Genomic DNA, 21435 nt, shown 5'->3' on the forward strand with positions numbered 1-21435 from the left:
CAGTTCAAAACAGAGCAGGAGACAAAAACAAAGCAGAAAGCAGCATTTCTATGTCCTCATCTCCCTTTCTGGTAGCACCTTAACTGGTGACAGCCACTCACAGCCATTGCCAATCACTTCAAACCACTGACCTCGGCAAGCAAATCCAGCTCCAGAAAGAAACGATGGCTTGTTACCACAGAGCTCAAGTACTATCACCCTGACATTTAAAAATATATTTTAATTAGGAACAGGGGGGACATGCAACTACTGCATTCCAGTAGATTCTAAGCAGCCACAGGCACTAGCCTAAATTCCCAAATCCTTATTCACCTGGCAATTAGGGAAGCTGAGAGCTGCTGTGAGTGAAGTTTTGCACATTGCTGAATACAGCAATGTTCCACTGAGTTTCCCCAGGACAGCACAAAGAGGTCATGGCTGTCCTCCTGCTCTCACGCAGGATTTTCATTCCAAGCTGTTTGTTATACTTGAAGGTTCTTAAAAATTCAGAGCAGTTATTTTGTTGGGGAAAAGCCCTGTAGCTCCTTCATTATATTTTTACATCTTGACAACTCTTTCCAGCTCTGTTCCCCTGCCAAGCTCTCTTCTTTGAGGCCAATGGCACGCTCTGTTATGCTCAATGAAAAAAGTGTATTGATTTTAATGTTTTTGGTTTGTGGAACATTTAGCTTGCTCCAAGCAATGGACAGTGTTTACCAAGCCCAAGAAATATATATTAAAAGAATATGGCACTGTCAAAGTATGTTTTTTGAGCTGTAGAGCCACAGAGCAGAAAAACATGTTTATCTGAGAGATTACTACTTCCAATAACAGCAATCTCATGCCACAAAAGACAGGAATAAAGACTTCATCAAGCTCTTTTCTTTTGCATCCACCAATACATTTTGCTTATGCTACGTTTGTGAACCATATCAGACTGTTACCACCATATATTTGAAATTAGGTTTAAACAGAGTAGAATTATCATCATTTAGAGTTCTGAACTGAACATTTTTAATGTCTTCCAAGTATTATTCCATTACTCTCCTAGGTTCAGGAATGTTAAAAGCACAATAAAATAGGCTTCTTTAATACAGTATCAAGAACAGGCTCTCTCCAAGACAAATAAGACTTTACAGACCTGCCTGGTCACAGACCTGCTGGAGGAAATGATCAATAACAATTACAAAAGAAGGCATTTACTGTCCAGTAAAGAGAGCACGTTTAGGAGCATGTTTAGCTCTGGGATCACTGCATGTACAGAGCAGGATGTGGAGGAGGTGACATCCACCAAAGTTAATATTCCTGTGGGTTTCAATGTGGGACTATTTCTAAGTTTAAAAAAAAAAAATCAATTCTACCTGGAAGATAGAAACACTGGCAAGTCATTGATTTTTCTTCTATAATAAATTACAAAAAAAGCCCACGCCAGCTCTCTGGAACAATACTGCACAATACTGTATTTTAAAAAAACACCACAAAACCCCAAAGAAAAACAAACAAAATTAAACTTCACATATATCTTCTACCTTCCATCCTCAACTGTGTCCCTCCTGATTGCTATTACACCAGGCCAGCATTTGAAAACAGCGAGTGCAGTTTCTCTTGTCCCTTAAACCATCTTTTCATTGTAAATCCCATAATCCAATTCTATAACTTTCACCAGCTGAATCTGTCAAGGTCATATGGAAAGTTGATGCTTCTGACCTTCCTCTACCTACAGTGTCTGTTGAATATTACAGTTGCAGCAGGCAAACCACACGTAGACAGAACCAAGCAAAGTACATCAAAGCCCAGGAGAATAAATGTTAAAAGTACTGTGCTCATGAATACAAATAAAGGACATGTGACCACCTTTGGCAGCCTCATGGCTCAAGTTTACACAAGGGAAAAGGCAAATAGGGAAGAGCAGAGATTGATAACTAAGTGTCTGACCCAAATCCTCCCTCCTGTCCTGCAGAGGGCAAAGTCATGCTCAGAAAACCTCATTCTCACTGTGTTTCAGAAAGCAAAATAAAATTGCAAATAAAAAGATATGGAGGTAGCTAGGTTTGGTTGGGTTTTTCTAAGAACTTGGCAGAATACAACCATTCCCTAAGCAGGGAAGGATGTGGCTGGGCTCTGCCACTCTGTCTTTCCACACTTCAGGTGGAAAAACCAAGATATGTCAGAACATGACATGACAGTCCCTCTGTGCAATAGCTTAGGCCAACAAAGGAGGTGACTGCAGGGTAACAGCACATGCAGCAGTACAGGAGGGTGATGGCCTCACTGCCACCACAGGATTTGCTCCCTGACATTTGTCACAGCCAGGGGTCTGATGTTCCAAGGCACAGGACACCTTTCTGCTCTTGGCTAGGATTTGCCCCATGGCACAGAGCAAAGCCAGCTTGCCTTGCTCCTCACCCTGATGGCCCACTGATGTCCCCAGCTGCTTTCTCAGGCTACGGTTCAGTTCACCAAAGACCAAGCTTTGTCCTCGTGCTCCTGTTTCAGCTACACGTGCCAGGCATATTTGTGCACAGCAACACTCCTCCCCTCTGCTCTGGCTTTGCAGAGAAGCTACCAAGCCACAGAAAAGGGCTGACTGTGTGCCACCAACTCCACACATCTCCAAGCAAGGACCCCAAAGCTTTCTGGTCCATGCCAGGCCTCAGATTTCATGCCCACAGTACAATGAACTCGCTGTTGGTCAAAGGATTAAAGGTGCAGATACAAAAAGTACCTTTAAGAGAGGTGCTGCAGCCTGCTAGGCACAGCAGGCAAGGACCACACATCTCACATGGACCTTGGCTTCCAAACAGGACACTCAGGCCAAGTGACACTGAATCACAACCCTCCATCTAGGAGGCAGCAAGGCTTCAAGAGAAAGGAAGAGAAAAAAGGAAAAAAACAAGCAAAAATAAAAAGAAAGCCTGCCTTGCCCTAGGCAAATATTCCACCTCGGTTTTGCAGACTGATCTATTTAGTGAGTTGTTCATTACAGCCAGTAACATATGCACATTTAAGTCACAGAGGGGATTTTTCTCTTAAAAAACACCTTCAGCAGTGCTCTTTAAAAAGCACCTGGCACTAAAAAGCAGATATGTGACCAATATTTGCTACCATCTCTAGTGAAAGGGAGGTTAAGGCATTATAAATGTTTGTTAGGAGCTGAGCCCATGGAGAAGCATAGCACGCTGTGGTGGCAACAGGACAGACCTTTTTCCATGGAGGCAAACATGATGGGCTCACAATGCCAAAGACAATACACCGACATCTCTGTGGGCAAAAGACGAGTTTGGCAATGACAATCCTGGGATAAAACTGCAATTAGTGAGACATATTTAGGTGCAGTTCCCATGCACTACTCACAAGTGCCACACCGGCAGCCAGCTTTAATGAACACGATGCCCAGTTCTGTGCCAACATCTGAAAACCTGCTAACATACAATGGATTCATTACAACAACCTTGGCCAGAGCAAAACTTCTACCTGTTCTAATTACAACACTGCTCACAGACCCTGGTTCCCACAGTCTGTAATGCAGTCTCGTGAGGTCTGTGCAGACTCACACTCCCAACCTCACACAGCCAAAGCAGATCCATGTTACCAGCTAGCAAAGCCCTCTCAGGAACAGTAAGCCAACAAAGATTCTGCAAACCAGCATGCTGCCCGAGGGGGCTTGCTGCTCACTCTGCATTCCATGCTGACCTAGATAGCCAAAATTCGGGGTCTGTAGGTCTCTACACTGACATACAGCCCAAAGACTCCAAAATCTAGCAAGAGTGGTCTGCTTTCTCCATGTGATGCCAGGAATGGGTATTAACTGATAATGCCTTTTGCAGAAACCATGATTTCAGCTGCTGAGAGGTTAATTCCATGTAGCCACTGGGTTCTGTTCCCTTCTGTGTAACAAGAGCTCTAGGACAGGACACTGAAAAGGTTGTATGCCTAGTTAGGTGGATGTATCCATTTACTCCTACGGGATGCAACTTTTGGCCTGACCTAAATTCTCCTCTGTGCAGCACTGGTGTGAGTGCCAGAACAGCTAAGAAAGGAATGTGTCCTGCGTGTGCATACATGTGTGTCTGTCCATCCATCGGTCCCAGCTGACCAACAAGAATGGAACTGATCAGGGCTTTCCTTTCATTTGCTTGGTGCTTTGGAGTTTGTCTTTTTAATAACTGCCAGATTCACTTAGGTTTGAGAGCACAAGAGAAAAGCTGGGGGAGGCAGAAGCAACTAAAGCATATCCATGTGGATGTGCTTGCTTATTCAGACTTGAGGCACAAAAGCAAACTGATCAAATTACCGTGGGGTTTTTCTGTCCTTCCTGTACTGCTGCTCTGCTTTCCAAACTCCTGCCCTGAGCTGCTTATCCTTGTCCTGTTCACCAAGTGCAGTACAGACTGCCTGAGATGCTCAACCTTTCGTAGATGAGGAGGTATGCAAGGCTTTCCTTTTGAAGGCTGTTTTCTATTAGAAAGCCAACTTAAACAACATGACTTCCTTAGGCAGCAGACACCTGATCTCATGTATTTTGCTTTTGCTACTGACAAGAGATATCTTCAGATGCAGCACAATCCCTTCCTAAAAGGGCAGCAAGAAAAAGACCTTTCACTGCCCTTACAGGGCACAGTCAGGATGAGTCAGCTGCAATGCAAATGTTCATTTGTTTTTAGGTGGGATGGGCCCATATAGATGGGGTTGGGAGGGATTGGAGGGATTTTTTCTGCAAGGAAGAGTGACCTTTCTTGAGGACATCTGCAGTGTCTCTGCCACGTGAGAGGAGTAGCTGCAAAGAAGCTCCAGGGTCATTAGCAAGTCTGGAATGCAGCAGGACCAGTGCCTAAGTAAGCGAACACTCCAACACTGCTGAAAAAATGCTCAAACTGGTTTAAAACAAGATAGATGGACTTCTGATAGGGCCCGGCAGAAATCCCTGAACAAACTTCTCTTCAAGTGCCTCTGATACAGGTCACAAAGTAAGTGCTAACACTTTTCCTCTGACTGGGCTAAGTACTGAAAGGATGCTTAAAATCATTCTTCAAGAATTAGCACAACCAAAACAGGGAAAAAAACCCCCAGTTTTGAGTAGTGTTTTTGTCCTACCTAATGTGAGCTCTATTCCAAGTAAAGACTTCTAAAGATTTTATATTACTGTGGACTCTTCAAAAACCCATGCAGAGAAACACAAAACAACAATGAAAATCCTCTTAATTCAATCTGTGCTTTATCGCACAAGGCCGCAGCAGGGGATTTCTGGCTGTGGGAATACAAATACTCATCAATGCTACAGCTCAGGGTCCTGCTCTAATTACTACCCAAACACAAAATGAGACAGTCCCAGCCTGAAGAGTTTTCAGTCTAAATACACCAGACTTGGTGGAAAAACCCCAGGCAGCCAGGGGAAGCCTCAGCAACACCAGACTGCATTCCAGCTGCTCTGTCCTGGGCTGCTGCAGCCGTGATGCCTTTGATGCCTCCCAAGCTCCTTCCTGCCAGCAGCCTGCCTGGGTCCCACCTCTGCATCACTAGCTAAAAGTGATCCTGCCCATTTGTCTCCCAGCCCCCCAAGGGATTTCTCCCTCGCCTCTCCTAACTCTCCCGAGGATGGTGCAGAGCAGTTTGAGTGGGCTGTGCAGGGAAATCCGTGCCCTGCCATGACATGCTAGCAGATGCTGACAGAGCTGGCAGTGATGGGTGGCCAGGGTCCCTGCCACATCCCCAAGCTCCCCAGCCCTATGGGAAAGTGGCTTGGGGAGCTGCACTGCTCCTCCCCAGAGTCACCCCCACCTCCTTCCCTTGAGCTCGTCCCTCACAGCTCAGAGGTTTTGGACATCCCTGTCTTGCTTTTATCAGCCCTGATGGCTTTCCAGCTTCGAGCACCAGAGTCACTCAGTCTGCCTGCCTTGCTCCAGCTCCCACCCTGCAGCATATCACTGAGGTTTTACAGGCAACAGGATTGACACAGCAGGGAGTCGAAGTCTGCAGGGAGGTAACCATGATTACATCTTCATCTGCAAGGGCACCAGATGCACTGAGAAATAAAAATGACTGCTGAAGCAACAGGAGAGGAGAGCAAGAGACTTCTCAGGCTGCCTTGTACAGTCCGTGCAGACACTACAATAGGGACAAAGAGGACAGGGGAGCTGCACTAGGGCTTGGGGACAAATAGGCCCAGAGGGAAGGAGGAAAGTGAGCAGAAAGAAGAAGCAGAGCATTAGAATAAGGCTGCAAGTCTTGCACCATCTGAGCAAGATTTGGGAGGGTTTCTGCATAAGCAGGAGCATCTTTTAACACCTTCCCCTACAATGTTTGGGAAGGAGCAACATTCCCTCCAAAGACAACTGTCTTGAAAGTCTGCTGGTTTATGAAACAAGATTGCCTCCCAGGGAGGAAAGAGCTTTCCTTTGTACAGCTGACCTAAAACACCGTTATCTCTGCCATGCCTGGATGATCTCCCAAGCCCTCCTTAAAGGCTCATTTATATGTCTGGCTTTCAACTCCCCACGACCCTGAGCACTAAAGTGCTACGGCATGGGCTGAAATATCCAACCCCATGAGGCTCTAGCTTTCTCCTGGCAAACTCATCCTGGGTTTGCTATCTGCAGCATCACGTGGAAGGGACTCTGGGAGCAGAGCCCAAGCACTGCACGCAGCCCAACACTGCACAAACCAACCATTTGGGATAAAGAGCACATAATGGCTGCAAGCTTTACCCATGCTCTGATCCTTTAGGAATGGGCAGCAAGAGGAAGAAACACAGACCAGTGGGATCAGCCAATACCGTTGGGATTACACACTGAGGTTTTGTATTCAACCTCTGCTCAGCTGAAGCAGGGCTCTTTAAGGACCTAATCTCCGTGTGACTGTTCCCAGCACCAGCCGTGCCCCTGTGGATAACAGGGACTTAGGGAAGCAGCAGCGTCATGATGGTCACAGTCTCAGGCACATGGGCTGCAACTCCACTGTATTGGTGCTGCCCTGGCCACCTTTGAACCCCCAAATACTCCACACTTTCCCAAATGCCCCTCTGTTTAAGAGGCGTCTCCTCTTACTATGCAAGCAGAGTTCATAAGCAAAGAAGAAGTGATGAGACAGAGTTAAAGCCCCACGTTTCAGGCTATTGGCTTAAATCCCCATCAGAACCTGGTGTGGGTACTGCTGGGCAGAGATGTGGACATCACTCATGCAACTCAACTGGATGACAACACTCTTATCTGTAGTGGTTGGTTTTTTTCTGACACCAGTGTAGGAGAACAGCTGAAAGTTAGTGCTGTGTTAATGCAGAGTATGGTCAGAGGCAAGACAAAACACAGAGAGCACTCAGCAGTCACCTGGGCAATGCATTGTGATACCATACCCATTCTGGAGCACTAGCTAAACTGCTCCTGGTTCCTACCCAGAATTAAGCAGAATTTGTCTTGCTTTTTAATGGTGCTCTGTGCACCTACCTCAGCAAGGGTAGCTCAACTGCAGCACCCCTGCAGCAGTTATGCTGGACTGGGTGGTGGGTCTTTCTCTCTGCTGTGCAGCCATACTAATACTAAAGCTACAAGCTACTAAAGTAGCTTGTTTTAAACATCCACATTTCACTGTTGCAAGAGGAAAACTTCTTTCCAGAGGACAGGCTGCCACCTTCCAAACAAGGTCAGACACTGACCTCCTCCCCCACCGCCAATGACCTTATTAGCACTGATCATGGTTCTAATAATATCCCGCATTGTAAGCAGGCCATCTGCCGTAACATTTCACTACAAACTTGGGGAATTGCTTGATCTGAGTATGCTCATGTCCCAGCAAGCCAATTGTGCCCTCTCAGGAATATGCTTCTTCCTCACAGCTTTAAGGTGAATGTTGCAGAAAGGCACCTCCAGGTCTCAGCTTTCCAGCTTGGAGCTGAAGCATGCAGAGAACAGCCCCGAGCCATTCCCACATGCTGGCTTCAGACAGAGGAGGTAAAAACAGAGTTAGTGCTTAATAATCCCTGACTCCAGCATCAGGCTCCTCTGAGAGTGGAGACATCAAATAACCATGTCACTGCAATCCTAAACCAAGGCCAAACACTAACCAGATAGTCAGAGAGCCAGATGCAAAACCCAGGGCTCCTGAGAGATCAGCATTGCTTTTGTGCCATGTACTTTCTGCTGTGTGGACAGCAGAAAGATTTTACTATCCTACCACATTAGCTATGGTTAAGCTGAATATTTTCACTGCCATTACAGAACAGGAGGCTTTCCTAACAGGCAGGCAAGCTTAGAGAACTAAGCATGTTTGATAGTTATTCCTTTGGAAGGAGCCAGGGTTTGAAATGCTTACTCAGTTAGGACACCTGTCTAAAATATCCAGTCTTGCTATTACAGCAGCTCAGCTACACTCAGCCTTCAAAGGAATTTTTTTTTGTACTGCTCCTGTGAGGTCAAAAAGTGCAATTAGGCACAGAGACCAACATTACAACACTTTGAAGCAGTCTGCATCATCACAAGGCTCTGAAAGGTGGTTTTCCAAATCCTTGGTCTTTCCTCTAATCAAAAGTCTGTCATCAGACATGGCACAAGGACTATAAGGGGTGAGGAAGGGGGTCAGTGCCTGGGTCCCTGCTGTTTTATGAACAGCAATAAAACAGTATTAATAAGCCAGAAGTAAAACTGTGCCTGTATGGGGCAACATTCACCCAAGGTCTTCAAAGCATTTATTTTAATATCAGCAAAACAATATTTATAGGGGCAGAATTTCAAAGAGCTCAGCTCCTCACTTGGAAATCTAACCACTTATTGAAATGCTCTGTGGGAAATGTCAGGCGATGGGCTCTCCAAAAAGCCTGGCACATCTTGTTTATATTTGTTTTAAAGCTTCTAAACAGCTCAATTACATAAAAGCATGTTACTGCACCCTCCCTCAGAAGGGTGAACCAAGTGGCAGAAAGCTATTGTCAGCTAAGGGATTACATCAAACTGATGCTATGCCACTGAGGAAATCCGCCAACTCCACATGCTTGTTCAGTCACTCCCCTTGAAGGCATCCTTCACCACCTTCCCCCCAGCTCATTTTGCTGGCCTAATGCAATCAGGAGCATGAGAAGTCCTTAGGTAGCTTCACCAATACTGCAGCATCACAGCCAAGCATCCTCTTTGCCCCAGACTGTCCAGGCACAGAGGTTTGTAGGTTTGGTGCTTCTGTTTCAATCCCAGTGTTAGCTACTGCACACATCAGGGCTGGAAGAAGTAATGCTTGAACTTCTTCCCTAGAAGAATTTGGCAGTGCCACATTTTGTATCATGGCACCATTTGAGGTGCCAGAGCTCACTGTACACACACACACACACCCTTTTTGTGCTCCCTTGGCCAACTTCTGACTCACAGCAGGCAGAGCCAGCCACTTGCTGTCTGGGCCCAGCACCTCATCTCCCTCCTCCCTGTGCAGAGGAAGACCCTGGGGCTCACAGAGCATCCCCTTGCAGTTGTGCTGGGTCACAGGCATGGAGCTTTTGCTTGCAGATCCCAGCAGGCTTGTCAAGACTGCAAACTCAAGGTGTGCATGCAGAGAAACTCCCAAAAGCCAAAGGTGGCAGAGCAAACGACCACGGGCAGCTCTCTCCCTTTAGAAACCAGCTGAGAAGACTATTTCCCAGGCTCAAAACTTGATGCAACAGCTCACTCCAGCACAAGGAGCTCTTTGCTGCCTGCAGGAACTCTACAGCATTTAAAATCAGGCTTAAGTATTTTGCAGAACCAGAAACTTGGTCTGGAGGGCTGTGCCCTTCAAATGGGAAAGTAAGCCTCAGGAGCAGGAGGTGGCATGCCAGGGCCAGTGGAACATTGCAATATGCCCATAAAAGGTTTCAAAATGCATCTGCTCAAGCACACACAGAAGCTCAGAAGGGTTTAGAGTCAACATCCCAAAAGAATTCCTCTCCTGCTTTTTTAGGCAAGTGTGAGCAGCAGTCAGCACTTTACCATCATCTTCCCAACCAGAAACCCAAGGTTACTCTTGGCTAATATTAATAATGCAAATGCTGCTGGCTTTACCCTTTGAGGATGGTGGTTTGCTCACGCCACAGGGAGAAGAACGAGGGAATATGAGCTGCAGGCAGGACAGGCGAGGCTGGCAGCAAAACCCCACTGCTGAATTTGCTTGGCCCATCTCCCTGAAGAGGCTGGCCTCCAAATCGTGGTCTCAGGACCAGTTTGTGGGCACAGCTCTGCTTTCCAACACAAACAAGGGGAAAAGCACACCAGTGTGAGGCCCAAGGAAAAGCTGTAATCAAGTAATCAGCTGCAAGAACATGGACAAGAAGATGGACGGTGTTCCTGTCCTTGCCCCTTGCACTGGGAGAGCTTCCCGACTTACCAGCCTGTGCCTACACCTCTGCCAGCCTCTTGAACCTGTCCAGAGACACCACACTTGACACTGGCACCCACACACAGGCAATAGCAAAGGCATCTGCTCCTGTGTGGGCAAGCCCTCAGGAGAAATGTGGGGTCAGGAGGTCTGGGGCACAGATGGTGCTTTCCATCTACTGCACAGCAAATACCCAATCACCAAATATCCACCCTCTGCAGAATATGAACAACGAGCTGAGAGCATCCCTCCAGGGTAGCACCAGAACAAGACTATGCACCAGGAAACCTACAGATATCTCACCTCTGTTGCCATGTTACCACAGACAACACCAAGTTTCACAAGGCACATGTCCTCGTAAATATAAAGGCCAAGGCAGTGTTCCCTGCTGAGGCTGCTCAGCTACACAAAGACCCAGTAGAGATAAGGACAAGGCCAGCCTCTTCACTCTCCACAACACACCTCAAAGATCATCTCCTTGCTTTAGAGCACAGGCAAGAATTCCTGTCAAGGACTCTGCCTTAAACCTTTGCAAATGGCCGGCAATGAATAAGACCTTCCCGCATCTCCCTGTCTACTGCTGTCCTTGCAGCACAGTCACCAGGTAACACCAGCCTGCTCCAGTCACACAAGTGCATCACCCAGCAGCTCTGCAGAGAGCAGGACCAAGGGAATTCCAGCTGCTGCATTTTGTATTCAGTGCCTAAGGCACTCTGTCCTCCTCCTAACCCTGCCACAGTGGCAGCAACCACTGCTGCAACAGAGAAGCGAGGGGACAGCTCAGAGCAGCAACCTTCTGAAGCATGACTGCAAAATCCACCAGTGCTCATCTGCCAGGGTTCAGCTGTCAAAAAGTCACAAACAAACAAAATGAGACTACTGGGCCATCAGAGGAACCATTGGACAACACTAAACAAATCAAACACGCTGTGCAGACGTCTGTCTCACGGAAAGATCGGCTAGGCAGATTAAAGAAAGAAGGTGTATCCTTTCCCTGGAAAGCTGAACACACCTAGGGAGGTCACACATCATCTTCAAGTAACCAGCCTTAACCCCACAGAGAGAATCCGCAGTCCAGACAATGGGGCAGGCCTGGGAGATGCTCAGCACACGTAGAGCCAGGTGAGCTTCTCCATCAGTGCTCTCCATCCCACAGATGTGCCAAAAACTTCTGAAGAAACTAGACAGAGTATAGACAGCAAGTATGCCAGTTAAGCTGTGAAAATATGGAGCTTGTTATAACCTACAAACGAGAAGGGATCAGGCCTAAATTAATTTTACCCCACAACTCCTCCTATTCTTCTTGAAATACCAATTTACTTCAGAGAGAAATACAAACAGAAATATAGAAATTAACAGAAAAAGACAGAGAAATACAGTATTAACAGTTTTTATACATAAAATTGAGTCTAAATAAATTTCTCCCCACTTTGAGTTGGTTGATTTAAATAGCAGTTTTAAAAAGCACTTACGACATGCCTTAAGACACACAAGCATCCAGAGTGGACAGAAATCTGCTCTTGCCACACAGGTAAGTAGCTTAATGACCAAGTAAAAGTGGACATTTGTCACACAGGTGACTTTGCCCAACGCTGTTCTTGTGGAATATTTACATCTTCATTACACTGAGCTGAGACATGGAGTCAGAGTGTCTCCAAAAATATCACTAAGGCTTTGTTTGCTTTCTTTTCCTCTCTAAAAGTGTAACCATATGCTAAGTTTAGTGGGTGTTTTTAGTTGTTTCTTAATTTGGAGTTTATTTAAATTTAAAAAAAAAATAGATTTGATTTCCAACCAGTAAGTCAGAAATAATTCTAGTCAAGTCAGCATAAACCAGGTACAAATTAGCATGAAAACTGAGAGGAACAGCCTCAGGTACATCAGTTTCAAGATCATCCAGAACATCCATTGCCCAAGCAGTGTGAACTTTTTAGACTGCCTTGGGATTCTGAATGTTATTACCAGAGAATAACACCTCTTTTAGAAAATAGACAATTCAAACAAAATTACCTTTAACTTTTTTGTGCCTGTTCACAGAAAACTTTTTCTTTTTGTAGAGTATTGCTTTGAAACATGCAATAGTTTAACAGCGGTTTTTGCATTAGACCTCCCAAAGCCAAAATTCCTATTACTGAAATTTTTCACCCCACTATTTTCTGTCTCAAAATGCTCTCTGAAACGTCAATTCACATTAACATTCAAAAAGAAAATTCAAAAACCCCTAAACAGCAAAAAGCCCCAACACACACCTCACAAAGCTGCATTCGTAAATTTTTTTAAACCACAAGTCCTCCTCAGTGCAGATACCCAAACTGTGAGCAGCATAAATCAACGCCTCTGTGAACACCTGATGTGCATTACCTACACATTTTTATATAATATGTCACCATCTCCTAACGCCCCATCTCTCAGCTCTCTGCTCCATTAGTGACCAAAGATGATGCTTTTTTTTGTCCTTCCTGACAGCATCAGAAACTGAAAACACAACCAATGACTTGCTGGCCAGGAACTAAGAATCAGACAAGCTCATATCCTGCCATCCTGATCCAGGCTGCATAGGAAAGTTAATGACTTGATGAGCAGCCCACCAAAGTGCCAAAACAAACCTTTGTAGGAATTGCCATGAGCCAGCAAACCACGTCCCCAGACCTCACAAAAAACACTGCCTCTGCATGGGACAGTGCACACTGAGCCTGGGAGAGAAGCAGTGAATGAACCCAGAGGCCACCCCAGTTTACAAGGATGACATGACATTCCTCTCCTTTGCTCAGAACATCTCTGAGGTGCCACAGAGCCTGCCTAGGAGATACCAGAGAGCACTGGCCACTGACCAGCAGCCCTTGTGGTCACTTCTGGAAGCAGGGTGGCCCAGCATAGTCAGCTCTTGGGCCTCTGGATTGCCCTGCAATCAAGCAGTGCAGACTCTCCAGCATTCACACAAATTAATTCAGAGAACGCTCCTTCCAGAATAACAAGGAGGGATGCATGAGTAGAGTGAGAGCTCTCTTGGCATCTGATTCAAATAGCAGCTTCTTGCAAGAAACTATTTTTAAGTTTTGTATCAATCTGCTTGAGAAAGGTTCCTTCTGCTGCCTACAAATGTGCAAACTCCCCCTTCGAAGAAACACAGCTCAGGACAGCAAGATCCAGCCTTGCACTTTCAACTTAATCAAGACCAGGTATTTCATGATCAAAGCATTGCACAACACACAACGTTCCTGCACAGTGTGTTCTGGTGACCTCCACCTGAGCATTAATGGGGTGAGGGCCCCCATTAATTCAATGAGTCCTGTGTGTTCTTCACAAGATTACAGGTAGCACACAGTTAGTTACCCGTGAAACAATCCACACTGAGGCAGTCTGACTGCTTCTGGAAGCATCACTGCTTTTTCCACTGCAACAGGCATGGAACTGCTATAGGAGATTAAGGAAAAAGGGAAAAAAAGGACAATTCAGTAAGCGTATGGATGCTGCGCATGACCTGACCAGTGAGGTGAAACCATTGTTTGCTGGGTTATCAGAAGTTCCTGTATGAAGGCATTGTTCAAGCTTAAGAGGTCTGTGAGAGAAAAAAAACAAGCAACAGCAGCACACAATGGATGCAGATAAGCAACGTCTGAACAAAGCCCTGGGCGGCTGCAAGACAACGGGAAAACTTATTAGCCACAAGCATCCTATATCCTGCCTCCCATAAAGCAACACAGATGTTTGCTAATGCAGGGGTGAAAAGACAAGAGAGCACTAAGCAGCTATTGAGCCCTCCACAGGAGAGAGGGTAGGTGTTCCACAGCTGATGGGCACAAAGACATCCACAGGATGGGCACAAAAAGCCTCTTAAAGGGTCTGAGAATGTAACACCTCTCTGGTGACAGGTAAGGGTGGCCACCCTTATAGCCAGGAGCCCCTCAAGACCACTGCAACCAGAGCTTTGCAAGCCCAGCTCTGGCCCAGAATGACCATTGTCTGAGGGTTTAGCTCCCAGGGGGGTTATCTCCAGTGGGACATGCATGGCATTAGACATGCACACACTCAGGCTGCAGCAGTGGGGACCACAGCCCCCCACAGCACCGGGAAATAGGGCTCTGTCCACTGAGAGCTGCTGGATCCACGGCGCTGAAGGAAGTGCTCCAGCACCCACTGTCCTGTCTGCAAAGAGGGGTGCAGAAACAGCTCTGCACATTTGGACCTCTCCTCAAGTACTTCCCAAAGACAGAGCTGTCAGCCCTCCAGGAGGCTTTCCTAAGTCCAAAAAACCTGTTCTCTGGGAAATTCAGGCCACTTAACCAGCACGTACTGGGCATCTGCTACTGTGTCATGAGGAAACTGAAACCAGAACGTTATTTAACAGCCAGTTACACAGGAAACACTCTGAGCTGCAGAAGATCGACACCCTACTCCCTACCCTGGGTTGTTTTTTTTTGTTTTTGTTGATTTCTTAACATGGTGCTCCCCATCCCATCCCCACTGCTGAAGTGGGAGAAGTGTTTGCTCATACCAGTGGGTGGGATTTTGGGATTTGAACCCCAGCTGCCCATGGCCTTGGTCCTGTACATCATCCCAGCCCCAGCTGTGCAGAGGGGCTGGCACAGCTGGGCGTGCTGCAGGAACTGCACTGCCAACAGCACACGTGGGGAAGTGTCACACACGGGGTGACAGCACAGCTCAGAGCCCAGTGGCTGCACTGGGACACCTCCCCAGGATGCTGCAAACACCAGCAAGGGGCACAAAACTATCCTCCACAGCGTGACAGCCCTCCTTTCCATTCACAAATATACATAATAAAATATTAGCACATTAATCTCTTCATTAAAAGTATCTGCACTGCCACTGGCTACAATTCAAAAGTTTCAACGGCATAAAAAACAAGATTTTTTTCCCCCTTCAATAAAAAAATGTTTGTCTCTTACTGTCAGCAAACCAGCAATGTAAATGAACATTTGAAAGTCACTGTATAACTAAGAGTAATTTAATATAACCAGATTAAAAAGAGAACACTGAATGCAAACAGAAAACTTGAGCTTCTTGGAAAAAGAAAACAGAAATGAAAACATGAAGAAGCCACTAACAGGAACAAATGGGTAAACCAGTGTTAGTCCAGACCCAGTCCTAGTCTGAACCTCTGCATATATAACTCTACCAGTTCTGTTACTCATTATGCTCGAATAAACACAAATCTTTTCAAGCAACAGTTGAAGTTCAAGAGAAAACTTTTAAGATTATAAAATTTTCCAGACTCTTTCTAGAAATTTTAACAGGTTGATTACTTTGGTCAAAACATTAAACACAATGTCAAGAATTCTCATCTGCTATCAGTTATCCATATGGTCTCAGAGTAAAAAATACTTTTGAGGAGTCATACATTTGGGAAAAAGAAAAAAAAAAAAAGTGGATCTCCCTTTCCCAAGAACCATGGTGAATAAGGCCAGAAAGAGATGCCCACATCCCCCTCCTGTGAGCCCCTCCACTCCTCACCCTGACTCACAGTCCAGGTCTTTGGGATTTTTGAAAGTCATGCCTGGAACTCCAGCAGGGACAAGCAACCAAGAGCTATTTACTGCCTCCAAATTCGACTCTACAAGGACAAGCACCAACCTCAAGGCTCAGCCATAGCTCCAACAGGCCTAGCAGAGCCATTGAGTTCGTGGGTCCCAAGCAGAAAGCACTTCCCCAATGACCATTTCTGGAAATGTTGTTCTCCAAGTATTTTGGCTGGTCCTCATCTACAGGACAACCTTAAAGTGCATTTGCAATTCTGTCTCCAGGAAATACATGTTAAGCTGATTCATTATCTTAAAATGTTGCTTTCATTTTCGCTCATTAAAAACACATTTCAGATCCCTGCACCAAATGCACAGCTGATGTGATCTGGACACTCAAAACTGGATTTCAGTTCTCTCTGCTCATTTTATTTCATTTGCTGCCCACACCAGTGTTCTCTGTTTCAGAGACAGCTGTATCAGACCTGAGCTACCACTGAAAAGCACCCTGGATAAAATCCTCTCTCCCTGCAATGCCTGGCACTCCAGTCAGACTCAGCCTAGATTTCAGGAGCAGCATCCTCCCTGCAGCCACAGAGCAATAAACAGCAGCTCTGCACACCCCACACCCCTGCCTGAGCCACTGGGAAGGGAAAGAAAAACAAGGAAGCTTAGGCAATGCACGCGTTACAGTCCTCACCTTTAGGGAGTCAAAGCAGGCAATAACTCGACCATTTTCCACATGGCAACTCCGTGACGGATGGGCGAACTTGCACTCTGCATCAGACCGAGAACAAGTCCCTCTCTGAAACTCTCGACACACTTCTAACGTCAGCCATTTTGTATCACGAACCAGGGAAACGTTTACAGCCATATTAAAAAACAAAAATTAAAATGCGCAAGCAATCGCACCCTTCCTCAGGGTAATGTTTACTGCTGATCTTCTTTTTCTTCTTTTTTTTTTTAAAAAAAGGGTAAAAAAGTGAATTCAAGTTAAACGTGAAGAAATAACTAACTTGTTGCTTTGGTAGAACTCCTATTCATCAGCACTTAGGTTTTCATTTAAGTCAAATCGTGTTTCTTTAAACAAGAATTAAACATAAAGCCAATCATAAAATAGAAATCTTATCAGAACAACTGAAAATCAAATTAGAGGCCAGCTCCTAAAAGTGCAATTGTAGAAGTTAAAATACAAGTGTTATATTTTGTGCCACTGCCAAAGTTACTTGCAAATAACTGGCAGACTTTCAAAAGAATTCTGTGCTCTCCAGTTAATGGTTTCAATTATTCTTGCAAAAAGCATATGCTGCTGGCAGCACTTCAGTTTGTGGAATGGTCTCGGTCCTTGGGGAGAAAACTTCGGGTTTGGTTTTTTTTTTTTCCTTCTATTTCTTGCTTCTAAAAATTATGGTTCACGAGCATCAAAACAGGCAAAAGGATGTCTGATTTTTTTCCTCTTTCTTTTCTTTTAAATATTTGCTACATAGTCGGGAGAAGGAAAAAAAATAAAATGGCTGAGCAAACTGCGTGTAAATGGGGAGCAAAAAAAAAAAAAAAAAAGGGCAAGGCTGGAGGAGCCGCCGTCAGGGCACGGACTGCAAGCAACGCCGAATTAAACAGAGAGGGGGGCGAGGGGCAGAGAGAGGCAGCCCTAGACAGAAATCCAAGCAGCGGTGGCTTCAGGAAAGGCACTTTTCAGCAACCTGCAGGAAAAAGAGAAATAGAATCAGCCAGGAGCCTGCGGCCCCGCTCGGGCGGGCGGGCGCGGGGCGGCGCCGGCGGCCATTGCGGGCACGGGGGCACTGCCCGCGCCGCGCTGCGCATGGGAGGCGGCGCCGGCCAATGGCGCTTGCCGTTACAGCAGCACCCGCGGGCAGCCGACCAATAGCAGAGCCCGTTTCATAGCGCCGCAGCCCCGGGACCCTCCGGGACAGCCCCAGCTCCGGGCTGCCCCTCACAAACCCTCCCGGACTACCGGGGATAGTCTGCTCTTCGGTATTTTTAATTTTAAATTGACATTAACTAACCCACCCCCTTTTCTGTAGGAAACGTTCGGGCAGGAAGAGCAGCCGGTGGCTGTCTTCCATGCCGGGCTCCTGCTCAGCCCTGCACCGCTCGCACCTCCAAGGTGTTCCATCAAAGCCTGGAGATGGCACATGGAAACAAACGGCTGGCTCGCAGCCGCTCCTCTGGATTCAGAGCCTGCAAAACTAAGAGCAAACCCGACAGGGAAACCTAAGCCACACACACGCACACACACACACACGGAAAAAATTAACTCATTGCTCACAGCTGTAGTTTTCCACCAGACCAAAGGCAACTCGAATTACTCTGACTCCAGCAACTCGTGTTATACAACAAACAACTTTCAATGCATTCCAGTTGAAGGCTTCCTTGGCATCCGCTAAAATGTTAAGCTGTCTCTAGAGTCTCCCATTCTAATATTAGCTGTACCATTGCCGCCTGATAGGATTGAGCTGTTTCCAAGTTCCCAAAATCCAGCCCTTTATCTTCCTAAAGTACGACCGTCCACTTTTGCAAACATTTGACAGGCGCGGGATGTCGCCTGTGTGACTGCTATTAAGATTTCAAGCTTTCGTAGGAGAAGAGCCTTCAACTACAAAAAAAGGAAGCTTAAATTCCTCTTTCATTATTGGTGTGTTATTGCAATTACACTGATCAGTAACTGAAACCTACTGGAGCTGGAAACAATGGAAACAATGCTACCAAGGAAGAAGTGTGGGAAGAGGCTGTCATCAGCAGCAGGGGGTGGGGCACAGAGGCTGTTTGATTCACAGATCGAATTATTTCAATTTAGAAAAAACAACACTCGTTAAACCTACACTGCAAGTACTTTCTAGGCTTAATTAGACACAAGTTGATAACAAAACCTGCCTAGATCCCTGCAATCCAGCTTGAGGCATCAGCACAAAGCTTGGTCTGACCCATGCTTCTGGAAGGACCTTTGCATTTTTGCACATCAGGTGGGGAACAGACTGCAAACGTCATATTTGCTAAGCGTGTTTTAAACTTCAAAGAGAAGGAAAAGAGACACATCTAACCATGCTCGTGTCTTTTGGGTTTTGTAAAGAAGAGCTGCTCTAAATCAATTCCAATTTTGCAAACAGGGCAAATTTATACAGGAATCCCATTCACTGATATGTGGGCTCCCAGTTCAAATGAGCTCAGAAAGCAAAAGAAAGGAAAAGATGGGCAGAAACCTTCTGCAGGGAGCTAAGGACTAGCTGGGTGCAGCTCTTAAGAACGAGCTAGAACAGGTCAGATATGGGTGGGGATTAGAAAGAATGCACTCTCAGAAGTTCTTCCGAGCAGACTGAAATACAACCATCTTGTGGATTAAGTGTCTATTCCACAGCTTCAGACTCCCAAGGGAAGTGAGGGTCTCTCAATGCTGTGGATAGAATATGATGGGTCTGACTTAACACACAGTTACACCAAATACCAAGATGTCCAAACAGTGTAGTAACATCCACCCTTCCCAGCCCCTGAACCTGAGGAAATCCCAGGGTAACAAACCAAATGTTGATCTTGCTCTCAAGCCATGCAGCTCAGGATCACACACTGCCCACAGGTACGTGGCTGCACTAAACTGCTCAGTTCTCAAAATGAAGGGCATCATGTTAATTACAGCTAAATCAAATTAATTCAACAGAACATTAAACTACAAACATCAAAATATTCAGACACATGTAACACGGTGGATATTTTTCTTTACAACTCGTGGGGGGGGAAACAAACCCACTGATGGAAATTGCCCCTGCCCCACACCCTGCAGAAGGGCACACTCATCTGTGCAACATTCAAGAGACAAGAAATTTTCTGTGCTGTGGAAACAACCCACCTCCCTGCAGAAGGATTGACTCATCTCAGACCCTGGCACTAGAGCTCCTGTACTGGAGGGAGCCAAATTAATGAATACATTTTTCATACCACGATTCTGCAGCCTGCAAGGCACCTGGCAGAGCACCGCAGCAGCACACACTGCCCCATCACTTGTTTGCTGGGCACTCAGGGGAGCAGTTAAGCACATGCTTAACTCTGAGCATAGACAGTCTTTCTGGAAAGAAAATCTGAAGCAGGTACTTAAGTGCTTTGCTGTATCAGGGCCTAAATAAATGAATCTGCTTCACAGGTTTATCAGGACTGGGAGGCCAGCAAGCACAGGCAGCAGTCATCGTGTTCCAGCTTACATGATCACAGCCCAGAGGAGCACGAGTTAGGCTTTTCTGCAAGTCAACAAATACAGTGTCTGTCAGTGTTTGGACTGCTGCAAATCCCTCTCCACGTGGTCACGGGGAAGGCTGGAAAGGCACGCATGCAGGGCTGACATCACAGCGAGCTGCACACTGCTGCAGCGAGGCTCCCACGCACAGCCCAAGGACAGCACACCTCAGACAGGAACCAGCACTGACAACAAGAGCTTCAGCTCTCCAGGTTTCAACTCCTGGCAGCAAACAACTGTTCTCACCAGAATGCACCCTTACAATTCCCTTTTTGGGGGGAGGGTGTGGGGTGGCTGGCATTTTATTCCCTTTGTTCTCCTGTATATTTCAAATGAGAGAAATTAAAAAAAAAAAAAAAAAAAAAAAAAAAGCATCCATGCCAAAACCAACATACAACCTACAAGGATTAAAAAGTAGCTCCAGAAATCAGGGGCTTCGTTAGCGTGCAGGAAATACAACAAAGGGTAGGTGCTGCCTTTTGAACCCTTCCCAGCAAGCCAGATCCGTCTGGCAGGGCTCAGCTCCTCCACTACCAGATGAGCCAATCTCATTTCAACGGCATCCGCATCAAAGCTGGAGAAAGCAGCAGAGCAGAGAGAAAAGCCTGTGGCCTTTATCCCTGCAAAGAAACTGCAATATCCCTGAAGCCTCTGCTCCAGGGCCACTTGCTGGGCCAGGCTCTAATTGCCCGAGCTGCAGGAGGATGGCGCTTGCTCCAGATGTCTGCCCCCACCTTACAGCTACCGAAGAGCAGGGGAGCAAGGGCAGTCTGAGGAGCAAAGGTCACACCAGGGCTCGCCCCTGGCGGGACTGAGATGCCCTGACCGCTTGAGGTAACGTGAGGACGAGAGTATTTCACTTGACGCTTGAATTCCTCCTGCTTGCCGTGAAACTGATCCCCTTCCACTGACAGCCCCCATGGATGTCAGCTTGTGAGGACACTTCCTGACAGCCGAGTTCAGAAATGGTAATTTATGTGACAGGACGGATTTGAGCAGCTCCCAAGTGTAAATGATGCTATTTAAAAGAGATTTTTTTCTTCTTTTTTCTCCTTTTTTTTTTAAGAAAAAATGATTCAGTAGAAGTGCCAAGGTGGGTTCCTCATTTACTGTTTTTCAAGGATTTCTGGGTCACAACTACTCAGTTGGGAAACAGAAGTGCTGTTGTCCTAACTCACAGTCTAGTGAGTAAGAACAGCAGCTATTCCCTTCACTTGAAGAGGAATAGGGATACTGCAAGCACACTGGAGTTTTCCCAAGGTTAAGTTCCAGCCGTGCCTGTTTTTATCATATGCGATGCTGTCCAAGCTCCTCTTCCACTCAAACCACCAGCAGGTGACCATGGAACTGAGGACTGGCTCTCCTGAGTCCAAGCTCAGCCCTACACTGGCAGGCTGCAGTGTGCTTTAC

The 21435-nt window shown here is 46.3% G+C and overlaps 1 protein-coding gene across 6 annotated transcripts in view; it reads right to left on the reverse strand.

Annotated features, from left to right (window-relative positions):
* MBNL3 (muscleblind like splicing regulator 3) overlaps positions 1 to 21435 on the reverse strand; it is an 88751-nt gene that overhangs the window by 40315 nt on the left and 27001 nt on the right. For 4 of the 6 annotated variants that reach the window (XR_005952053.1, XM_041396345.1, XM_041396343.1 and 1 more), the window contains exon 2: positions 16483 to 17485. The exons of 1 other annotated variant lie outside the window; for it this stretch is intronic. Coding sequence is in view for 4 of the 5 variants with exons in the window: in XM_041396345.1 (XP_041252279.1) it covers positions 16483 to 16656 (174 nt within the window). In the remaining variant the exon portion in view is untranslated. Of the gene's footprint in view, positions 1 to 16482; positions 17486 to 18072; positions 18087 to 21435 lie in introns of those variants that run through there. One more of the 6 variants, XM_041396346.1, reaches the window with a different exon arrangement.

The sequence above is a fragment of the Onychostruthus taczanowskii genome, unplaced genomic scaffold (assembly GCF_017590055.1).
Source record: "Onychostruthus taczanowskii isolate IOZ18803 unplaced genomic scaffold, ASM1759005v1 scaffold13, whole genome shotgun sequence".
In the NCBI taxonomy this organism is placed as follows: Eukaryota; Metazoa; Chordata; class Aves; order Passeriformes; family Passeridae; genus Onychostruthus; species Onychostruthus taczanowskii.